Here is a 25,972-nt window from a genome sequence, read left to right as displayed (position 1 = left end):
TGAGTAGTAAAGAAATAGAAATATTTTTTACAGAAAAAGGGTACATAGCATCTTATATAGAATTAGCTTTTGCCCGCGGTTTCGCTCGCGTACTAAAAGAATTCTTATTCAAACATATACAAATAATAAAATTTTCATTTGGATCCGTAGGTTTCTATGCAGACGTTTGTCTGCGTTTTTTTCAATTACTCATATTACTATTGTTTTTAAAAAGAAATGCTTACAGTGATTATACAAATGTTACACAGCAACCACAGCGTAGGTAGTAGGTACGAGTAGGTATGTATTCTATATACACTGAGGAAATTACATATTGTACAACAGAACTCACATAGCTCCGTATCTGGGCACTATTGTCGGTAGGTAAAAAGTACTTTCTCGCATTATTGCTTACAATTACAGATTGCCGACCGATTACCCCTATCCCTATCCCTAACCCTATCCCTATCCCTATTAGGGTTTGTTGGGATTTTCCGCCAAGCAAAGAACCGGGAAATGAACTTGAAGGCTGTAGGCATAAACCCTATAATTTATTAATTTATTATGCACACCACACTATTGGCGCTTTGTAAATAATTTGTAATTGTTCAAAAATACTTCTTTTCATTCATAAAACATTGTATTGTGTAGTTACTAAATAGTCATAAGTTTAGCATTTCAATATGTGCAATATTACTTTTATGATTAACAAAGTAATTGTTATTCCTGTAATTGTTTCTTCTGCTGTATGTTGTATTAAATATTGTATGTTTGTGCTGATTGCCAAGTTGCCAATGCTCCCAATAAATTAAAAAAAAATTAGCTTTGTCAACTTTGACACTAGGACTTAGCTGAAATGTCAATCGTTGACGCTGAACCATGGACTTTCAATCTATGCGCTAAACGCCGATCGAAATTCAGTCTAGCTCTGTCATGTCAATACGGAAAAGTGATAGAGATAGCTAAGCTACGATAACGATGTTAATCATAATCGTTTGTGCATTTGGCTACGTGCCCTGCCAAAAAATTAGATACAATTTTTACTTGTTTCAAAATGCTTTTTCTACTCACTTTTGTATCAAATTATAATCTTCATATACACCCCATAATGGCTTATCGCCTTCAAAAGTTCTATACCTTACCTTAGACTTTGTCGTTATCTATGTCGATGTCGTTGTAATTGATGTTTGATATGTACGAAAACGCTGAATTTTAGGTTTTTAGTTTTCGTTTCACATCAATTTATTAAATACTTAGCCTGTTACTCAAGAATATTACAAAATAAACAAAGTCACAGAATGAGATACTTTATTTCAGTAATAGGATAATTTTTTTGAAGTTTTTTCCTTTGGTTCACTTCTAATATATACCCACGAGATATGGTGTTATGGTGACTACAGGTACAAGTATTGTGCATTGAGGAACTAACATGCCCATGAATTGGTACTGCCTGCTGCTGTAGGTAATCAGTTGATTCTTAACTGCCTCAATCATTATCAATTTGAACAATCTTCTACGTTGGGTTTGCTGAATACCATACGGCTGGCATGGAAATATTGTTTTCAATAATATCTTCTTTTTCTGAAAGCAACCAATATAATCATCTCAACTGTAGCTAAACAGTACAAAATGATGAATAAATATAACTCATTACCTTTGTAAAAGTATCAAACACTCGTTTCATCACTGGTTTATCTTTTTATCGAACTACTGACTAACTGCTACATTTAAGCTGTTCTTGAATTTCACGTAATATTATAAATTAATACATATTAGTCATAATTGTATTTAAAATTGCAAATATAATCGAGAAAATGTTGCGGGATTGTTATATAATTTGACAGTAATGACACATCACAGTGAATTGGTGGTTTACTTTTACGCTAGTGACTGTCAATGATTACTCACGTAAAGTATTGAGTTTTCACTAGAGACTGTCAAATAGTTCTGGTTCTATTGACTTCATACAATCAGAAAGAGAGCGCCTTAGCTGTAAAGTTAGGAACGTATTGAAAACTCGGAGTAAACACGTTAATAACTTATGGTACCGATGAAAATTTTAGTACGTGAGCGTTTCCGCTTGGAGCGCTGTTCAGTTTTTCCATACATTTTCCGTAACTCTCACTGAAAACGTAACGTATTTTTTAACTCAAAAAAGTCATGGTAAGGCTACAGTTGCTCACAGAAACTTTTGTAAAAACTGGTAGACCACTTTCTTGGCCGACTGTACACTATCGATAATATACTTTTTCCCCTCACTAGCTCGGTAACACGTGTTTTGTCCTTTAATACCAGCAGGTAAAAACGCATTTTATCCACTAGTGGGTAAAGTAATTTGACCTTGAATAAAGTCAAATTAACTGCTTCAAAATTGATAAAAGTAGGTTAATCTAGAAATAAAGATGATTTACCACCTGTGGAACTACTGGAAGCAGTGATAAACGCATTTTTTGCGTTGTAGTTTCCTCGCTATAGTGAGGGGAAAAGTTTTGTGTTACACTCGGGTGCAAATGTATTTTACTTCTCGTGTGTTAAAAAACTCGCAAGTTCAGGATTCTATTCTCAAACCACTCGCTTCGCTCGTGGTTCAACTATAGAATCCATTCACTTGCTCGTTTTTAGGGTTCCGTAGCCAAAATGGCAAAAACGGAACCCTTATAGTTTCGTCATGTCCGTCTGTCCGTCTGTCCGTCTGTCCGTCTGTCCGTCTGTCACAGCCGATTTACTCGGAAACTATAAGTACTACAGTGATGAAATTTGATGGGAATATGTGTTGTATGAACCGCTACAAAATTATGACACTAAATAGTAAAAAAAAGAATTGGGGGTGGGGCCCCCCATACATGTAACTGAGGGATGAAAATTTTTTTTTTCGATGTACATACCCGTGTGGGGTATCAATGGAAAGGTCTTTTAAAATGATATAAAGTTTTCTAAAAAACATTTTTCTTAAAGTGAACGGTTTTTGAGATATCAGCTCTCAAAGTCGTAAAAAGTATGTCCCCCCCCCCCCTCTATTTTTATAACTACGGGGTATAAAATTCTAAAAAAAATAGAGGTGATGCATGCTAATTAACTCTTTCAACGATTTTTGGTTTGATCAAAGTATCTCTTATAGTTTTTGAGATAGGTTGATTTAACTGTAATTTTGGCAGGTGTATAAATTGACATAATAAGTTTATTATATTTGCTGCTACGGAACCCTTTGTGCGCGAGCCCGACTCGCACTTGGCCGGTTTTTTTCAATTCCACACTCGGCGTTAAAATACAACTTTGCCCCCTTGTATAACAAATAACTATTATCAACATTTTTCAATTTTGTTCAATCAAGATTGAAAACTTTCAGAACGAATAAAATATTGTGCGAAACCCGATTTCACATGTCAAAAGCATATTAAGAACATTTCATCAAGGTCCACTAATTGTTACTGATGCATTCAGGCATAACTCAATAGCCATTGTTGTTCAACAACTTCATCGTTTAAAGCTTTGAAAGCATTTTGTGTCAGTGTGCCGAAATCGAGCAGATAATCGAATTTCGTTTAATTGGATAGGTCAGGTATACTAGCCCATTTATGGATACCGGTAAATAATCTTTGGAAGTGATAATTTAGTGTTGATAATGAAAGCAAAATTATTCATAACTACGTGGAAAACAAATTCTTGAACCTACATATTTATATTGGTCGATGACAGATGATTTATTAGATAACTGACAGGACGTTGCTCAGAATCAAGATAGTTTTCGTGCACTCATGTCGGAGACCAAGGGACCGGCCACACTTAAGAGACGCATGTCCTGAGGTGCGGAACGGACGTCCGCGCCACGCCGCCGCCTGAATGTAATTCAAAAAACGCGCGCCGCGCCGCCGCCACGCCACCTGGGGCGCGTCTTACGACCTTCCTATACAAAATGTACTGAGGAGACTGTGGAGGAGACATTTTTTGAATTACATTCAGGCGGCGTGGCGGAGACGTCCGTTGCGAGCCCCGAAACACGCGACGCTTAAGTGGGAACGCTACCCAAGACTCATTTTGGGTACTTAGTAGCTAGTAGCTCCCTTGATGGTATCCGTCCAGGCCCCGTAGCCGAATGGCATTTCTCCGACGCCAAACGAAAGCGATACGCCGCTGGCTCTGTCGCGCCAATACGCAAGCGCGATAGAGATAGATATCTACTAGCGCTTCGTTTCGTGAGCGATTGTGCCATTCGGCTAGCCACCCTGGTGCCGTAGCCGAATGGCATTTCTGCGACGCGAAAAGAAAACGAAACGCCGCGAAAGGTAGTCTGGCTCTGTCGCGCCAATACGCTCGAGCGATAGAGATAGATATATACGAACGTTTCGTATCGTGAGCGTTTGTGCCATTCGGCTACGTACCCTGTCCTCCCGGCAAACGAAACAAGTGGTGGCTTGATGTCGTGAAAGCGGATAAGCGTAAGCTTCCTTCCACGAAAGGACGCCTATGTAGGACCGCGAAGTAGGAAAAGCGGACCCTGGCAAACGCACACTGAGAGAAAATACAACCAGTTTTCATGTTCGTTCAACAAGTTTTTTGGTTAAAATAGCGCCTACGTGCTCTTTGGTTCAAACAACAAGTTACTTGTCATTTGAATCGGCAATATATTTGAATCAACAAGTCGATTTTATAAAAACAACCTGACACATATTGTTGCTGATTCAAACGGATAAACCGCAACAAATCTAACTTGTTAAATTCACAATGCAAATTTCTCTCAGTGCAGGGACAAACACTAACGCAAACGTGAAGTAAAAAAAGAAGAATAAACGGAACAATTGAATAAATACATTTTAATTTTGTGGTTATATAGCAATATAACCACAAACTTACAATTCTGACAAAAAAACACCTACATAGTGGAACCGATTTTCATGAAACATGGCTAAGAACACTCCCGACTAAGTCAGTTTTCAAAATAGGTACATAGTGGACCGATTTTCATGAAATATGGCTAAAAACACTCACGACTAACTCAGTTTTCAAACAAAAAAAAACTAAACCTCAATCGGTTCATCCGTTTGAGAGCTACGATGCCACAGACAGACACACACACAGACAAACAGACAGATAGACACACACGTCAAACTTATAACACCCCGTCATTTTTGCGTCGGGGGTAAAAATATAAATTCGAGGCAGCACGTGAAACCGTCATATTTATAAAATATGTAATTTAGGCAGTTAACATATTGGAATATAAAAATTTACCTACAATGAATGGAGTTGCGTATTAAATTAAATACACGTTTTGAAGCACGCGTAAAAATGTTGTGGAATTAATAAAGAGATTTTTCAGGAATATATTACGTGTTCTAAAAGCGATACATATTACACGTTTTTATCATCACGGAAGCCATTAGGTACATTATACGTTTATCATAATTTAACAAGAGTAAGTATCAGCAGCGGCTGATCCATACAAGCCGATTCCCACAGGCTTGCCTAAAATTGATTACCTACTAGCGACGCGACGTTGCGGCGCCTCTCGAAGAGGATGAGTCCGAGCGGCGACGACGCCGCGTTATAGAGAGTCAGTGCGTATTGCTTCCCTGTCACACTTACGATTCCCAAGTGCGACAAATGTGTCAAAAGGTTCACGGCAGAATGAATACTCTTGACACGTATCTTTATCTAGGTAATCATCGGAAAAACTGTCATTTCATAGAAATATTGTAAAAACACTAAACAGAGAATGTGTCGACGAAACGAGAGGGAAAAGCAATATTTACGCGTCTAGCGACCGTCATGATGCAAAAATTGAAGGTTTTGATTAGTAGTTTACGTTTATTTGCCATAATTTGTTAGTTACTAAAAATACCGCGATTCCGATTACAAAATTAAATATCGGTTTTGAAATCTACCCCAAAAATCCCGAAATACTGGGATCCCGGTATTGGAAGCCCTAGCTGGACGTTGGTATCGCGGAGGCGCTGCGCGGCCGCGGCGTTGGCGCGGCGTCGACGCCGCGCGGACGCCACTGCGACGTCGACGTTCGAGAGGCGCTGCAACGTCGCGTCGGCGCTGCGGGAGCGCGGCGGCGACGCCGCGCGGGCGTTGGAGAGGCGACGACGTTCGCGAGACGCTAGATGTGGGGGGACCCTTACAGTCGAAGTTTAATGTGTAATCACAGTGCATAGACTGCCATGTCTTGACACAGGCTTAAAACTTTGAAACTCCGTTTAGACAATTTGGCCCATATTCTTAGCTTGATATGAATACTATTGTAATATTGGCTGAAAATTGGTGAGCATTAAGACTTTTCGTTCGTCGCGACATGTATTGACAAGTAGCAGTACTGATAATTTACGCTAGTTGACGCGTGATTGCCGCTAGATGTCACTTAACTATCCCTATACAAATAACCCGCATTTACTGATACTGTATGGAGTTCCAAGTCTTCCTTTAGTTATTCCTCTATGTTATAACTAATTAAAAGGTAATCAAACACACGTGTATAAATTCTTGAAAAATAAATTGTATGTTAAATATAATAATTATTTTAGAGACTCTTACGTGATTATCTTACGTTAATTACTCGTATCTAAATTCATTTCCCATTCATAATGTAAAATTAATTGTGAACACCGTCAAGTTAATAAGCAGCCATTGAACGAAGGCCGATCGAATTAATGAATAATTGAATCAATTTTGAAGCGACTTCATGGCCTATATACTTATTGAAAATAATTAAAAATAACAAAACGTGTAATAAGCTTGTTCACAGATACGAGGTCTAGCTGCCGCCATCAGAAGATTCAAAGGATGAAGAAAACCAACAGCTGTGACGGGCGAGACATTGCATGCGGCATGTCGTGGCAAGCTGAGCGTTGGCACGAAAGACAGCATCATGCCGCCATGAGGTTTCAAAAGAGCTACGTTTCACTGGTTCCGGGGTTACTGTGAGTGTTCAGGTTCCTTATCTATTTCCTTTACAGCACACCATCTGTAAGATCTGGGTCACTGTTGAATAGTCTGCAGCCATGTCGGTTGAAATGTAAGTTACATAGTTAACTATGGGCGTAAATATCTACGTGCTACCTATTATCTTCGTGAGGAATTCCAAAGACAGCGTGGCTATCGAGGCAGCTTCCACAACGACTACTTATCATTAGCGTCATGATTACTGTGAGTATTCAGTATACTTAAACCTGCAGTCATGCTGACCGAGACACGTCATATAGTCCTAACATGGGCGTATCTAATTGCTATCGCCTTGTGAGGGAGACGAGGACAGAGCTTGTGTCAGCGATGGACGGCACATGGTTGAGGCTTCCACATTCACGTGGGCGAGTGGAGCCACGTAAGTCTACCTATCACGAGGTGGGCGTGATATTAGATAACACTGGCATGGTACGTTAATTTAAATATTTAGTCGTTGGTTGTTATTCAACTTTGTGCACACCCATAGGTTATAGTAACCGCGTACTTATTAGTAAGATCGTATATCGTTCGTATGGTTTCATAGAATTCGTAGTAGCATAAACAAAACATAATGGGCGTAGTATAAACGGAACGTAATATTGGTCTTGAATGAATGGCGGGTAGTTCCATAGGTCACGTTAGCTTATACCTTGCATTTTGCAATAAATTAAATCTTGTTGATTGTTTTAGTTTGCCAGCTATGCTATAACGTTCGAAGTGAATATTTTCAGTTTAGTTTGATTTTATTACCAGTGTAACGGATACTTGTTTGTGTTTTGACGATTTATAAATAATATACGGGGGTCGGAGTTCGGGAACGATTACGAAGAGTGAAAACGGATTATTGGGTTAGTGCGTACAATCGGAGTCGGAAGTAAGTTTCAACGTCATCATTACCCTCCTTGCGTTATCTCTGCATTTGTCACGGCTCATGGGAGCTTGGGGTCCGCTTTGACAATTAATCCCAAGATTTGGCGTAGGCACTAGTTTCACGGAAGTAAGTTTCAACGTCATCATTATCCTCTTTGCGTTATCTCGGCATTTGCCACGGCTCATGGGAGCTTGGGGTCCGCTTTGACAACTAATCCCAAGATTTGGCGTAGGCACTAGTTTCACGGAAGTAAGTCTCAAAGTATGTATGTTTATAGTAGTCTGTCCCTTATACGCGTAGAAGCTGTAGGGGAATAGTACTATCATAAAAACCGGTCATGTATTTGCAACCTTTTTAGTATTACTAGCGATATGATTACCCGCGTGATTTTGTAATATTTACCAGGGTTTGTAGAAGTAAATTGCAATCATGTGTGTGTTATATTTGGTAATAATTATGTTGTAGAGTAGGTGTCTATATAGTAACGTGTACAGATATGGTAGAAGTAGATAGTCTATAAATAGCGGCAGTGTGATTGCAGCCTTCTGGTGCTACTAGTGATTTGTTTATCTGCGTGATTTTTATAATGGTTACGACATAATTATTACATTCAATTTGATTATAGAACTGAGTAGTGTATGTATGGTTTTCGGTGGTTTACTTAAATTGTAGATGTGTCCGATAAAGTTTTAGGTAGCGTTAAGTTGTTTCATTCAAACGTCCATAAATTTATCAAGTAGTTACTTTAATCGTAATATCACCTAATATAAATAAACGTAAATAAATAGTACCTATAGGATTTGAAATAAACGGACGTTGTAGGTAATTGCAATCCTTTATTTACTATATTATTTAAATTGTTTATTTCTCAAATTCTCGGTCCATGGGCGAGGAGAATCGACGAGCAGCTCTGTCAGTGGGTTACAAGTTCTCCATTCTACCAGTGTATCGTCGAGGCCTTGAGGACCCTTCTACATGGACATGCGAGGATGTTCTTCGGTGCTCCAGCCTGCGTCACGTCATCGTCCTCTTGGGCCGCCTACAAAATACATCAGGCCAAGGTTCTCCCCGTCGGCATCTAGCCAAGGCGCCGTGACTAGGACGTGTAAATGCAAAATGGAGTATTACCGAAGACAATACAAACGGTGCGTTGGTTCTGAATTGATATTTATCTTAATCATGATTGATTTGATTTCATATTTTGTGTAAAATTTGACATACTCCCCTAGGTCGTCATACTGAGCATAATCTAAGCCTGGAGCGTGCTGTAAACGGTAATTTATTATTTATTTAATTAAGAGAAGTAATTTAATATTGACGTCCCTTTTATAGTATGATTATAATTTATAATTAAATATAGAAATGATGATCACTCTAGGGTGTAAAGGTAATTCCCATATTCTTAACAATCTTATTACATTGTGCAGTATTTATAGGTTTCACGTTTTATTTTAATCGGAACTATCAAACTAAACTAATAAAATAAATAAATAGATATTATGGTACACTTTTACAGATTAGTCCTGGTAGGTCGAAGGATTGTCTTGTGGGAACTCAGACAATGACTTATATATATAATATAAATACTTACATACATAGAAAATATCCCCGACTCAGTAACAAATATTTAGATATGTTATAAACATAATTCTATTTCTATTTCCGGTTCACGAGCGGTTGCGGGTGCGAGCCTGATGCCATCGGCGACATGCAGAGTTTACTACGGCGCTACAACGGGCCTCCTCTGCCACGAGCCACGACGGGCGTCAGACGGAGGCTCCTTTACGACGAGCTACGTGCGAGTCACTCCGTCTCCATTGTCATGAGCCGTGAGATCTTCGGGCAGCCGTCGACCCGACGCTATATATAAGTCCATACGGTGACTTAGATGATTTGCTTACTTGCGTAATAATTATATTGCGTGTTCCGAGATTTTAGGCGGGGTAGTTTTGACGTTAGGTACGTTTTATTTACTTAAATGATTAGATTGATTGCGGCATATTTGTTTAAGATTAAGACACGTGTTAAGCATATTTGTATATTTCCATTATTGCGGTTCAGCCACACACGTATTTATTAATGATAATTATTGATTTACATGTCTAGTCATTGACTGTGAAAGTAGACGTTTCTCATGACAAATGAAGTTATTCCTGACTCTATTATTGATATTGCGAGACCCTTTGATTATCTGGTAAAGCCATCTGTTTGATAATTAATAATATTTGACACCTACTTAATGATCATGATAACGTATTCATTTTAGATGTAAGATGTTAGGTACCATATAGTTATGTAGGCGTTTATCCAATATATTTCGTATCCAAGTTCTAATATAGCAATTCACATTTATTTCACTATAAGAACAATATTCAAATACACACGAGTACATACATAGCTTCAAGCTATCCATATATCTATATTTCGCACACGTTAATTCAGCTTTGGCTGGTTGCGAATCATGAATCATTTGCAGTGCATTACAATGACATTGCTAAGGTGTAATGTTATATTTATTATTAACGCATCATTCATTAAACAGATTGGCATAGATATTTATGGTCTTACGTAAAATTCAATTTCGAGTCAGCATGATTCGCAAACAGCTATTATGCTATGAAATTCAGGAGTCATGAAATGCTATTGTGGGTGTGATATTCGATCATTCGAATTTTATACGTACCCAATTCACGTGTCATATTGAATCGTCATTTGACTGAGACTATATTTAATACATATTTAATATAATTTTAGTACGCCCGATACGTCCATTCGAAAAGTATATTATATTTATTTACTAACTAATTTGTAGTTGTTGAAACCGGTCACAGTGGCTTTATTAAACACGTGGCTGTTTTAACAATGAGGTATTATAGTCGTTATTGGAATTGTCCTTAAGTTGATTGTTTCCGAACGGTCGCCGAGCTGTCAAGTTGACTCTGTGACCAGCTGATTTCAAATATTGAAATTTAATTATATTTTTAGCTTTAAAGAGGACTTCTACTCATTGTTAGTTAATTTAAGTAGTAAAGTATTATCAGTGATACAGTTTTGGTGAAATTGACAACGTTACACCGAGTATTTATTGGACTTTGAGGCAGGACTACCCAACTGTCAACGAGTGATCGCAGCCGTTGGAATCTGCGTTTGAAACGGGGAGAGTATTCCGTTTTATTTATCATTTATTTCTACACTCAAACAAAGCTCATTGCTGCGGCCGTGAGCAACGTCAAACAAACAACATTGGCACCGTGCAGTTTCCCTTTGCTTGACGAACTAGTGGAAGCACAAGACGAGACAAGACACATTCGCCACAGACACTGCCGACTACTGACACACTGCACACTATTCATTCCTACAGCTCACATCTCTGTCGTCATCTTGGCAAATCTTTCAATCTCTGTTGAGATAAGTACTCATCCTTTTTTATTACATCTTTCAGAAAGCCAGACGAGTGACAATGAACACCGAAATTGCGACCGAAACTCGCAAGGCAACGGCACGACAACTAGAGATGCAGCTAAAAACAACAGCACAGGACCTACACGAGTCGAGGGCCTTGTCGAAGCAGTTGTTGGAGGAAAGGGAGGAAAGCGAAGTGGAGCTCCAGAAAGTAATCAACAAAAACTCAGAATTGAAAAGGGAGCTGGCGGACAATGATGTGCAGCTGACTGATGCCCGCGGAGAAGTGGACCGTTTGCAAGGCACAATAGACACCTTCAACCAGTGCGCTTCGACACATGAAGTGGCCTTGGCCCGCATCACACAGTTAGAAGAAGAACTGGGTGCGGCTAATGAGGAACTTAATTTGTTTAGGAAAGAGCGGGAGCACTATGATGCTTCGCAGTTACAGAATGTGTACCAAGAGTTGGTAAGCGGTGAAACACAATTGAGTAGGGACTCCAAACACATAGTATTCTTTAATAGTAGTAATAAGTTAAAAAAGTACATTAAGATTAATAGGTATATTAGGAGAACCCAAAAGCTGATCAAAGGCCAGGCATGTATTAAAAAATATAGTAAATTAAAACATACATTAACAGTTATGAAAAATAGGGTTCAAGACTGTCATTCAGAGCTGGAAGTCAAGGAATCAAATTTTCTGAAATTAAATGCCGACATTAACAGGCTGAAAGATGAGCTTTTGGCAGTATCCACCATGTATGAGACTACTAAAAAACAAGTTGAGGAGCACATACAGGCTTTTAATACATTGCTGCTAGAAAATAGAGATTTGGAGGAGCGGTGTAAGGCATTATTAAATGGAAAACATTGTAATTGTGGCCAAATGCCACCAGCAAAGATTATTCAAGCCGATGTGGCCCACGACACAACTAGGCATGCGGCAGTAGTTAAACAGCCCCCTAGAGCAGTCAGTAAGACTGTTGTTTTTTCAGATCAGATTGGGTTAGGAATGGGCCCATTATTAAGCTACCAGTTAGAGCAACAAGTGACAAATTACTGTTATCAAAACATTACTTTGTCTCATTTATGTGACCTTATTTCAAAGGGATGTTATGATAGCAGTACTACATTAGTAATTTTATTAGGAAATAGTCTTAATGTAGATAAGCTTAGCATAGATAAATTGATGTCCACACTAAATGTTATTGAAAAATCTGGTGTGGGGAAAATTATATTATGTGCACTACCTTATGCAGAAAATGTATCATATGACTATAATTGTAAGATAGCTTACTATAATTCTTTAATGTACCATGCCATAGCTGTTAATAAAAAGTACCATTTCTTTGACTTAAATAAATTCATTGAGCGCTTCATGCTAGCTCCACGGAAGGTATTTTTGCCAAAGAAATTATTTGTATATTTAGTGGAGTTATTGGCCTTCAATATTGAGCCAAATAGATGTAATAGTGTTATATATAAGTCTCAGTCAGCTGACAAAGCCAAGGACCCCATGCCTCATTTAAACTAGATTGTAAGACAGCGGAAAAACACCTGAATATGAACGTTGTTCACCAGAATATTCAGGGTTTTTCCAGCAAAGAATTAGAAGTAGGATTATTTTTAGATAGTAATAATGTTGAAGTTATGTGTATTACTGAACATTGGTTGAAACAAGAACAGTTGATATTTGATTATGTTAATTTTAAATTAGCTAGTTTTTTTGCCAGAAAATCTGCTGCTCATGGTGGCTCCCTTATTATTGTTAAAAATTGTATGAAGTGTAAAGAGCGCAAAGATGTTGTAAAATATTCCATAGAAAGAACTATAGAAATTTCATGTGTTGAATTAGACAGATATATTATTGTATGTGTTTATAGACCACCATCAGCTGACTTCAGCATATTTGAATCTACAATGGAAAATGTTCTGAATTTAGTATGCAAGGGCCAAAAACATGTTATTGTATGTGGAGATTTTAATGTTAACTTGCTCGAGTCATCTAGTAATACTGTTAAAATGTTCTGTTTGTTTAAATCATTTAATTTATTTAATTTATTTCTTGAACCTACCCGGGTAGGTGTGACTAGTGCAACATGCCTAGATAATATTTTTTGTAACTGTGAATGTATAGATAAGAAATTATTTAACTGTTTTCATTCCGATCACAGCGGCCAAAGGGCAGCTTTCTTAAACGTTATTCATGATACTCCACAAACAATAACATATAGACCCATTACTGGATCTCGCTTGGAATCATTCAAAAATGAAATTCTACATAGTTTGTCTATAATACCATTTTCGCATTATGACTGTAATCATTTGTATCAAGATGTTTTCAATGTAATTCTTAATCAATTTAATAACAATTTCAAAGTGAAATCTATTAGTGGGTCAAAAGTTAAAACAAAGTTTAGTGAATGGGCTACTGTAGGTATTCACAAAAGTAGAAAAAGACTTTATGAACTTTATGGTGAGAGAGAGCTGAACAAGAATTCAGAATTCCTGGACTATGTAAGAAACTACTCAAGAATCTTCAAGAAAGTGTGTTTAACTGCCAAGAAAAACTTTATTAGTTCTAAATTGAAAGTGTCGGACAACAAAGTGAAAACAACTTGGAGTATTATAAATAAAGAAGCTGGTAAATGTAAATCACGCGATTGTCAAGTCAACATTGTATCAGATAATCAACAAATAGTGTCGAACAGCGATGTTGCCTCGGCATTCGAAGATTATTTCTCAAATATAGCCGTTAACACCACAAAATGTTTACATTCTTCTGCGGCTCAAGCCCATTCATTACTTTGTGCTAATGTTAAGAAATGTAATAATTCATTTGAATTTAGTCAAGTAGACTCTGTAAATATTGTTAAAACATTCAAGTCACTCAATTTAAAGAAAACGGAAGACTTATGGGGAACATCAGTTAAAGTAATTAGTCATGTCATAGATATAATAGCACCTTACTTGGCCGTAATATATAATATTTCAATTTCACAAGGCACCTTTCCAGATCTTATGAAATGTAGCAAAGTCATACCGCTTTTTAAATCGGGTGATTCGAGTGATATAACCAATTTCCGTCCCATATCAATACTTCCTGTACTAAGTAAAGTCTTTGAGAAGCTAATGTTAAATGATCTACTGGGACACTTCAACAGACATAGATTACTTACAAGCAAACAGTTCGGTTTCACAAGGGGCCGTTCCACGACCGATGCTGCTTCGGTACTCATTAAACATATATATAATTTTTGGGAAAATTCTTGTGATGCAATTGGCATATTTTGTGATCTTTCAAAAGCCTTTGATTGTGTGGATCATGGAACGCTCATTTTGAAATTAGAACACTATGGTTTGTCTATAAATGCCCTAAACTTTATGTCTTCTTACCTTAGCAATAGAACACAAACAGTAGTTGTTAACAAAACTCGCTCTAGCGGGACTGTAGTCCAATTAGGAGTGCCACAAGGCTCAATTTTAGGTCCATTCCTGTTTTTGGTTTATATAAATGATTTGCCATGTATAGTGAAAAACTTTTGTGAAATAGTACTTTTTGCTGATGATACATCACTGCTTTTTAATGTTGACCGAAAATCTACGGATTACAATGTAATTAATAGCACGTTAGCTGATGTACTGCAGTGGTTTACTGTCAACAATTTACTTCTTAATTCTAAGAAAACCAAATGTATTCGATTTTCTCTGCCGAATGTTAAACCAATCGATACAAAAATACTTTTGAATGATGAATGCTTAGAGATGGTAGATACAACACTGTTTCTTGGTTTAACATTGGACAAAAATCTACAATGGAGTCCTCATATAAAGAAACTAGCAAGCAAATTAAGTTCAGCCGCATACGCCGTTAGGAGAATCAGGCAACTGACTAATGTTGAGACAGCTCGCCTAGTGTATCATAGTTATTTTCACAGTGTAATGTCATACGGTATTCTGGTTTGGGGCAAAGCAGCTGACATACAGACTATCTTTGTATTACAAAAGAGAGCCATTCGTTCTATTTACAACTTAGGAACACGTGAATCAGTAAGAGAACTCTTCAAAGAAATTAATATCTTAACTGTAGCTTCCCAATACATTTATGATAGTATAATTTATGTTGTTAAGAATTTAGACTGTTTCACTAAGAATTCTGATATCCATAATTATAACACTAGAAACAAAAAATAAGCTTGCCATAAAGAAGTTTCGTGTCCGTAAAGTACAGAAGTCATTTGTTGGGCAATGCATTCATTTTTATAATAAGTTACCTGACACTGCTTTGAGATTACCCCTCCCAGCTCTTAAGAACTACTTAAAAAAATCATTGATGTTAAAGGCTTATTACAGAGTCGAGGACTATTTGACAGACAAACATGCATGGCCCGAACCAGAAACTACAAAAAACGAATAGCAATTAAAATAATTGTATTATGTATAGAGGACACAGTTCAGATAAGAAAGCACATCAAATATTTTATATTTTATGTTGTGTAGGTAAATTACATATTTAATGATATTGAGATTCATATTATCTTTTTCTTCTATGACAATTTGATATGTTTTCTCTGAAGAAGAACGACGTATTATTAAGCAATAATATAATTTATTGAAATTGATTTCCATAGAGTACCTAGTCTGTTCATATTCTTTGATGAATACTTTTGCATGTTAAATTGTATGTTGTTATTTAATGCATGTTAATTATAAGATGTAATGTTTTGAAAAGAAGTTGCCCGCCGAGTTTCTTGCCGGTCCCATAGTGGATACCCCCTCCCAACTGAGGGGGGACTGAAATCTTCTCGAGGCTGAGGCGTAGGGTTAGAGCCGGCGTAGCTTTATTTGACGTTCATATGCGCATTGTAATATGCCTACTTGAAAAATAAATATTTCATTTTCATTTTCATTTCATTTTCATTTTTAAACACTAATCTATTTTATATATTAGCTGAAGAATATTTCAGTGCAATATATTTTAGAAGTATATAAATCTGAGTCCATCTGGTTTTAATTAAGTTATACTTTCATTCGCGTAATGTTTTAATGATACCATAATGAAATGGCTGATCTCATGATATCAAGGGCAACGCTTATATCATTGTCTTGTTTATGAACGTTCATGGGCACTCATGTCATATATCATACTTTTATGTCCCGGTTTCAGTACTTGATAGTCTGAACCTTGCGTGAAGTATTCCATGTAGGCGACGGGTCTACGGTATTGCAGACGGTGCGAGTCCGAGTGACTATAATACCATGCGTATGGATACGTTCACGCTAGGGACTTGCGGCTAGACATATTCGTAATGCCCATGAACGACTTATGCATGATAATTTTATGAGATTTCAAAGCTTGCCTTAACGTTGACTGCAACCAGCTATTTTATTTTAAGATATAAATATTCGTTGGCCTAATCGTGATGAGCCAGATTTATTCGTCGATCGTATCGACATTATAACATACTTATATGTTATTCAACTTCAAACTCAACAATGCTAACATATTTTATGTATTATCTGCATAATTTTACCTAATTTAATTGAATTATTTCCCAGTTGGTCTTCCCAGGTTAATCATTTAATATCTTCATGGTTTTCTTATCATAATATCTCCCACAATAGCATTTTATAAGATTTTAGTTTCGTTGATTATGCCATATAGTTAGGAGTATAGAATTATACATTTGTCTGTAATTAATAATTAATTAAGTCACCTCTAGGATACGTATAATGCTTGTTAGAACATATCACTGTTTATATCGCTAGCATGTCTCACACCTCAGGAGCTTTGGTTACTAGTTGCCATAACGTAGTCCATATTACCCTAGATGATTTTGCCATATATTGTTTGTGTATTTTAATATGCTTTACTTCTTTATCCGTAACATATTTTATTATGATTGTGTACAGGTTAAACTTGGATGGTGCAGGTTGAGTAGAGTCAATAATTTTAAAAGAGACTTATGCGGGTCGGATACGGGCAGAGTCGTCCAAATTCTATGATGGATGACCGGTGCTCATATGGTTCCACTATGGTTCTTTTCATAGAAAACTTAAAACAAGTGTCTTTTAATAAGCGAAGCGTCGAGCAAACCGAGATCAAAACGTGGAGCTTCGAAACGCAGCGAAGGCTGAAGGCCGAGCGTCCCAAGTACGGCCTCTTCGCGATCCCGAGCAAGTGCGTTTTCACATTATCCGATCCGATATCGGAAGTAGAAAGGATTTCAAAGGAAAAAATCAAAGATGGCGACGTAAATATATGGGATATCGGTCCGACATTCGATATCAGATCGGATAATGTGAAAAAGCACTAAGGGCCGCAGGCCTCCACACGGTCAAGTTACCCTCGTGTCTTAAGACGCTGACAGCACCCTGGCCTTCACGCTAGCGTACACTGTCTAATCGTATGGGAGTAAGTGAGAGCGCGATGCCACTAAAAGAGGGCGGATAGGTACGAAAAGTGCGAAAAAATATTAAAATAAAATAGAAAGATGCATTATTTGTGCAAAATGTTTCGTTAGTGTTTTAGATATGTATATATTTGTTATTATAATACTAACTAAAGACAACTAAGTGAATAATTGAACGACATACAACCGTTTAATGACGAACTCGAGACCAATCTTTGCAATTTTTTCCATCGAGCCGATTTCATTAAATCGTGTATCGAGTACGGCTATGTTCTTTGAAATATAATGAATAATAACATATAATTTACTTGCCTTACTAAGACTAATAGTTTGTCTTAAAAAACTGCGCAAGTAACATCAATTTTACGCAATTGGGTGTTGTCAGCCCCTTAATAAGCGAAAAGGGGGACAGCCCGATCTAGCGTGTGTCATTCTATATTCGGTAACCACGTGCAGCTAAAGTATCAAAGCAAATAAAATAAATGATGACAAATAATTCAGTGACTGAATTTCAGAGTTATTGATATGATATAAAAAACAAAAAAAAACGCGTGAGACGTTTCCGTGCATATCATTCTGTTCCTTACTATTACTGGCTTGACTACGTCGTTTATTTATTTAAACCTCTTTTAAATTATTACCTACGTGGCATGGCCTCTCTTAATTCTGGTGCATATTCATTTAGGTTTGCACTGGTGCAATGCTGACATGAATCTTACTTAACCGGATTTAACATTTTACTCTAAAGTTATGAGAAAGTCTAGTTCAACTTACACAGTCATATGAATTCTTGTAAATTTGGTTACGAATTGAATGCATTCAAGGCATTAAAAACATTCATAAGGTAGTATATAGGTACGTTATTATGGAGTAGCCGCAGCCGTACGCGCCAATTTGGAAACTGCACAGCACTGCTGTCTGGTAGCTTAACCAAAATACCAATCGTTTGCTTTGCGACATCGAAACCCTTTCTGTCTGTCACTCATCCATTCCATATCATATTAGTTCTATTGTCTTTTTGATTAGGCATCTTAGGCTTAGCCTAAAAGTCTACCCACTCAAAAATAAAGTTTTTTACCTGTAAATGATTGATTGATTTCATCTGATCAAGCGAGACCGTGCTGTTGCCTCTATGTACATACATATTATACTAGTTCAGCGTCAAAGATGCACCATGGGAGTAAAAGTGCATCACAGCGCATTTGAGGAAGAACATCAGAAAGGCTTTGCAAAAGGTGGCAATCTGGAGCTGCTACTAGGAAATTACCTGTAAATGACTAGTCATAGTCAGATGGTCGGTCTCAACCAACACTCCTCCCCTGATTTCATCGAGGGGGACTGTACTGTTGCCTCTGTACCAGTTCAGCGTCGGGGCTGCATCGTGAGAGTGGAGATGCAATACGGCGCATTTGAGGGAGAGCGTCTCTCCTGTCTCTAGGAAGGTCTCTTTGCTCATGGTTATTTCCGGTGCTGTAACAAAATATTAGGATGAGAAAATGGTTTATTATCCTCACATTGGCAGTTATTGTCTTACAATAGTGACTTGATAAATAAATAAATAAATATTGGGGACACCTTACACAGATCAACTTAGCTCCAAACTAAGCAAAACTTGTACTATGGGTGCTAAGCGACGATATACATACATAAATAGATAAAAATACTTATATTATATACATAGAAAACATCCATGACTCAGGAACAAATATCTGTGCTCATCACACAAATAAATATTATAGGACATTCTTACACAGATTGACTGAGTCCCACGGTAAGCTCAAGATTATATGGGTAGTGTTACGTAATACACAATATTACATTTTTTTTTGTATGTCTATATTTATAACGAAGACACAACGTTTATATTATGTCTCAGGTAAATATTTAAGATGTGCAACGACAAAGAGTCAGTACTTAAATAGGACTTAACGCAGGATCTTGTCAACATTTTTATATGAGAACAAATAGTAGAACAAACAAATAATTACACATAATTCCACCAACTAAATAAATTAAAAATTACAAATAATACTAGGAATAACCTAACCTACTTACTAACTAAATCCACTAATAATAATATTTACTATTATAATAATATCGTCTCTTCTTGATGTCCAGACAAAATGTCTACTGAGGAATTGATATAAATCATTGCGATTTTAATTAACACAAGTTAAATTATAATCTATTGAAAATATTTAAACTTGTGCTATCTTAAAGTAGTCACACCACTATATATATAAATTAAAACCGAAATAAATTACACATATGAAAGAAAAAGTGACCAAGGCCTCTGGTGCCTGAGGCTGGGTGGCGTTGCGATTTTATATCAAAGTTAGTCCGATAATTCACACACACATTATTTACCTATATTTTCATATGTATAAATAATATAGAAGATAGTATTAGACCTAAATATATGTATCCCAAAATGAAGGAAGTAATTTAACGCTTCGACAAAACCACTATACAATCTCATGTTCATTTTACTGCTTAATGAGTTTTTCGTAACACACTTCTACTTGAAAGTTTAAAAGGCAGAGTGCCTTCACCGTATTTTTTAAAGTAGTTCTTTAAAGCTTAAGTTTAAGCTATAGACCTGTTTGTCAAAAGGTTTAAAAATGTAACAATGAAAAATATTTAGATGACACTCAAACGCTGTAATTTCATGGGTGTGAGTAGTTAATAATAATATTCAGATTTTTTTATAAGTAATTAAATAAGAACCGACAAAAAATATTTTAAAACTGAATCTAGTCGCTAAAGCTTCAAGAAAATGGGACGATAGACAATAATAATATATACATTCGTATACTTCATTAAAAACATCAATGAGTTTTTTGTCTATAAGCCAACTGAAAATAATATTAGATTATATATTATAAGTGAGTCGGCCGAGGTGCAGCTGTTGAGTGAGGTCAACCAACATATGATTTGAAGTTTGAAGCTTTCTCATTAACTGACCAAGGTGTGTATACTGTTTATTCTGTCCGACGAAGCTGGAAAGTGGTAACATTAGCGCAGCGGCCTGAAATATGAAGTTTTTCGGCCGGAGGACAGAAAATGTAGATTGTGCCACAATAAATCAAAATGAAAGAACTTTTCTGACGTTGACTATTATTTAAAAAAAAAAAATAACATTTTTTTTCGTTTCGATAATCAGCCAAATTGCATTTAACTATCCAATGTAAGCTTAACACAATCAACGTAAATCCACATACGGATTTCCGGCTTTGAACAAGTAATTGGCTAAGATTACCAACAAAAGTCCATGTTATTGATCAGGGTCCGACAGAAACTAATGCATCGCAATACGGAACATTTCCTCTCTATTTGGATTAAACTACACCCAAATCCATTTATGTAACTAGGTTAAACTGTTCGCTTTTATTGGGGGTACAATTAATACTCATTAAAATAATCACCCTTGATACTCATTTCGTTAAAAGTAGGAAAATTCTTGAAGAATGTTTTGTCGGTGGTATTTATTAATATTGATCAGGTGGTGTTTTTGTTATTGATCGTTCTAAGGCATGGACGTAAGAGCGTCTCGACAAGATCCTTATTTTGTACTCGTTCAATTAGGCGTATTTTTGAAATTTTACCGATATCGATTTAATGCTTTTTTTTTCAATAATATCTTATTAGAATTCAAGTTCTCAGCCATGATTATTGAATAGGTACGATTAGTTGCTACCGATAGATTCTTATCTTATAGCTAGTTTTTCAAAAATAGCATTTCACAGTTTACCAAAGGACTTTCGAGTGATGAAACTGATGATAATCAAGCGTTCGGAATTTAAAATGTCACCACTTTTACGCTGTGTTTGCGTGGACGACGGGCGCGCGACGGCGATGCGACGCGACCGGCGCGAAAAATCAAACATTCGATCTCTATGGAAGTGTCTTAAGTGGGCGAGCATCGATTAACTATCAATGATATACAGTGCACTAGTTCTATGCATTTGGGCGAGCATCGATTAACTATCAATGATATACAGTGCACTAGTTCTATGCATTTGTTCGGCGATAATTCCGGGGTGACATCATGGTGGTATTATGCATGACTAGCTCATGACGTAGTTGACGTTGTGTAGTGACAGGTGTATCTAACAAGCTGTGACATGATTGATTTCTCGCTGTGACATAGATTTCTTGTCTTTTTCTAATTCTAATAACGACATAAGGACATCTAGTCTAAGTCGAGGCGACATAATCTCGCGCAAATTAATGTGCTTGACCTGCAGGTATGGATACGATATTTTTTCTACTTGTCGACTGTAATCTGTCAATTAGGACACCACAGACTAAACTATAAGTGCTAAATTTTCAGTGTTGGATACTCTATGGCAGTTCCAACTCAATTATAATAAGCTCATTATAGTTGACTTTAGTTAACTGTAATAATTTCAAAAATAGAACTTCATACAATTTATATACTAATTTGCGATACCTGGCAAATTTTCCTGCATCTGAAACACATTTTTTTTTACCTGTCGCGTTATCGGCCAATTAGAGACGGTTATTACAAACAATTGGTTGCTAGGTAATTCGATGTTGATACAACGGTGAACGACTCTATTAACATTTATTTTAACTTGCATGAATGATGATATTTCCATCCATTGATGATGAAGATGATGACTCGTAGAAAAAGTATTGTATACAATAGTGATATAATTAAGCTTTTCACTCTCGTACCGTACTATTAGGCCACTCAGCAAACTTCGTGGCCTAAACATGGTACTCGACTGAAAAGCTTTGTATTATATCACGATTGTATAAAATACTATTATTTTCTTCTTTTTGGAAGTAATCTGATTACCTATCCCTTGAATTTCCTAATGTTTTCCCTGCGGACGAAACTCTATAGCGAAACTTTGTTTAACATCAGTCACAATGGCACAAAGGCTCAGCCGCAAAAGGCTCGGCCCAAAAAGAGAAACGTCCTTCTAAGTTTTTGTTCTCTCTTCACACGCACGGTAACTGAGTGAAGTTTCCCTCACGACAAAAATAGAGTAAGTGAAAATAAAACAGAAATGAATTGGAATTAAAATTCTGACAATATTAAGTAACATTAACATTACCTATAGGTAATTATGCATCAGTGTGTATGTGTGTATCGAATACTAATATTAATAAACGGTTGGCTATTGAGATAGGTACCTATCGTAAAATTATGACTATAACTATATTTGTTTTTTGAATATCTTTAATGTACGCCAGACTTTTGGCAGTTGTACCTATGTGGAGCAGAAGACAACACTTTTGACACAAACGAAATGAAAAATGTAGGTACCTACATGGAGTTATTATTAAAACAAAAATCAGATTATATAATGATATGAAGAAGAACGGTTTAACAAGAACTATCTAAAAAAATGTTAATTATTTTTATCACCATTGAAAAACTTAATAAAAGCACTTAAGAAAAAAATAAAATATAGAAGGTCCGTATAATGACTCCCAGCTTGAATTACAAAGGCTATTAGAAGGAACCCAGGGATCCTCGAAACATAATTCTTCTAAGCCTAATACGTATTGAAGACATCGATAACTTTGGGGAACACAATAAACCAAAGGACTCTGCAGGGCGAGCATAGTCAGGCGCCACAATATCTCGTTGCGACATCATACCTCTTTATAATAGTTTGCAGTCACATTTTGATTTGTAATTTTAGTAATGTAAAAAATAAACTAGTATAATAAATAAAAATATTGACATTAAATGGGCATTTTCAGAATTTGGGACACCCCAATTAGCATAAGTTGTTAACAAAAATTAAGTCACTGTCAGTTTTGTGACGATAATTAAGCATGAATTAAAAAAAAAATGTTTTTATGATAATTACATAAACTTTAAGCGATAGTCTACATTCAGAATGTGAAAAAAGTAAATTTTTAGACGAATTGTCGTCACAAAACTGACATCGAGTTAATTTTTGTTAACAACTTTCGCTAATTGGGGGCCCCAAATTCTGAAAATACCCTAATACTATCAATTTAAGCCCGATTTTTTTAAATCAATCCTTCATACGGTAATAAGGATATGTTGGAATAGTTTAATTAAGTACTTAATCAATTTAGTGTACGCCCACGGGCAATTTTGTCGCCGCAACTATTTTGTTTCTCACATCCAGCGTATGAAAAGTTGCGTTACTTACTAGCCTATGGACTGATGATGTGAGGGACAAAATAGTTGCGGCGACAAAGTTGGCCGTGGGCGCATACAGAAAATGTAGGTACATAAGTCTGTTAACAGCTTGATTGTGATCAATGTCAGACAATTCTTTCAATATTTCCTTTCGGCAAGAATATGAGGAAACGTTCCTAATAACCCGGATATTATTGTCTGTCGGTGTCAGGTTATTGGCAAAAGAGGTTTACCTATTGGAATTAAAATCCGTCAAATGATAATTTTCCAAACTGTTGTAATGCAACTTTTATAACCCCAACTGTTCATTTCGCAAATGTTTCACTTTGACTAGAAAAGTTTGCTCAACTTTACTTTCGTCAAATTAATTACTGGACAAAATTATTTAGTCAAATAATTTGTTTAGTAAAAAAATTTTTCCTTAAAAACACACCATGCAAAACCACTTTTTGACAAGTGTTTTAACATGATTGTTTTCATTTACCGAATTTCATTTCCCAAACAGATTTTAACAACTACTTACACGTTTGCTTCCCACAAACACTTTTGACGAAAATACCATAATTATGACGAGTCAAATAATCTTTAAAAACCTAAATATAGCCTAAAAACCTAAAAGTAGGTTTAGGTTAGGTTGGAACTGCGACCCCTACATAAAACTGTTGCTAAGAAAGTAGGTTTAGGTTAGGTTGGAACTGCGACCCCCACACAAAATGTTGCTAAAAAAGTAGGTTTAGGTTAGGTTAGAACTGCGACCCTCACACAGAACTGTTGCGAAGAAAGTAGGTTTAGGTTAGGTTAGAACTGCGACCCCCACACAAAACTGTTGCTAAGTAGGTTTAGGTTAGGTTAGAACTGCGACCCCCACACAAAACTTTGCTAAGAAAGTAGGTTTATGTTAGGTTGGAACTGCGACCCCCACACAAAACTCTTGCTAAGAAAGTAGGTTTAGGTTAGGTTGGAACTGCGACCATCACACAAAGCTGTTGCTAAGAAAGTAGGTTTAGGTTAGGTTAGAACTGCGACCCCCACACAAAACTTTGCTAAGAATGTAGGTTTAGGTTAGGTTCGAACTGCGATCCCACACAAAACTGTTGCTAGGAAAGTAGGTTTAAGTTAGGTTAGAACTGCGACCCCCACACAAAACTGTTGCGAAGAAAGTAGGTGTAGGTTAGGTTAGAACTGCGATCCCCACACAAAACTGTTGCTAAGAAAGTAGGTTTAGGTTAGGTTAGAACTGCGACCCCCACACAAAATTTTGCTAAAAAAGTAGGTTTAGGTTAGGTTAGAACTGCGACCCCCACACAAAACTGTTGCGAAGAAAGTAGGTTTAGGTTAGGTTAGAACTGCGACCCCCACACAAAACTGTTGCTAAGAAAGTGGGTGTAGGTTAGGTTGGAACTGCGACCCCCACACAAAACTTTGCTAAGAAAGTAGGTTTAGGTTAGGTTAGAATTGCGACCCCCACACAAAACTGTTGCGAAGAAAGTAGGTTTAGGTTAGGTTAGAACTGCGACCCCCACACAAAATGTTGCTAAAAAGTAGGTTTATTTCGAATACATTAAGATTTGGTAATATAAAAAAATGTCAAAGTAAATGTTGTTTATTTATATTTTTGTCAACTACTCGTTTTGAGTAAACAAGGTTTGTTAAAATAAAAAATGCCCAAGAAATGTTTTACCAAATGTTAGATTTGGCTTTTTTTCTTTTGGGATAATATTGGTTGGCAATTAATCATTTTGATTAATTGAAGTTTGGTAAAATGAACATTGCCAAGGTAAGGAAATGTCTAAATATTTATTTGGATATCATTATTTTGGCAAATATGTATATGTCACACGATAAGTTGGGAAATGATGAGTTACCTTTTAAATTTTTGGGATACATTGTTTGGGATGTGAAAATGTGGCAAATAACTTTTGGTAATACATTAGTAACCCATTGGAATTACCTGCTGCTAATAATATACATTATTAGACGCATTTTATCACGTAGATTACGATGCTGTGAATTTTTGTTAGTAATTTTTTTTATCATATGTGTACAAATTTATAAACACGTGTTTGTTTCAAATAGCTAAATAAAAAAAATAAACGAGCAGATAAATCACCTCATCATGATCCTCCTTGCGTTATCCTGACATTTCCCACGGCTCATGGGAGCCTGAATATTGATAACCTAATCTCAAGATTGGGCATAGGCACTAGTTTT

At 36.5% G+C, this 25,972-nt stretch overlaps 1 protein-coding gene across 1 annotated transcript in view; it reads right to left on the bottom strand.

The window, feature by feature from the left end:
- LOC125225696 (leucine-rich repeats and immunoglobulin-like domains protein 1) overlaps nucleotides 1–25,972 on the bottom strand; it is a 121,768-nt gene that overhangs the window by 19,024 nt on the left and 76,772 nt on the right. The window contains exon 7 of the mRNA XM_048129530.1: nucleotides 18,875–19,077. Coding sequence (XP_047985487.1) covers nucleotides 18,875–19,077 — 203 coding nt within the window. The remainder of the gene's footprint in view (nucleotides 1–18,874; nucleotides 19,078–25,972) is intronic.

This window comes from Leguminivora glycinivorella, chromosome 1 (assembly GCF_023078275.1).
Source record: "Leguminivora glycinivorella isolate SPB_JAAS2020 chromosome 1, LegGlyc_1.1, whole genome shotgun sequence".
NCBI classification, from domain to species: Eukaryota; Metazoa; Arthropoda; class Insecta; order Lepidoptera; family Tortricidae; genus Leguminivora; species Leguminivora glycinivorella.
This window is presented reverse-complemented; position numbering and strand designations above follow the sequence as displayed.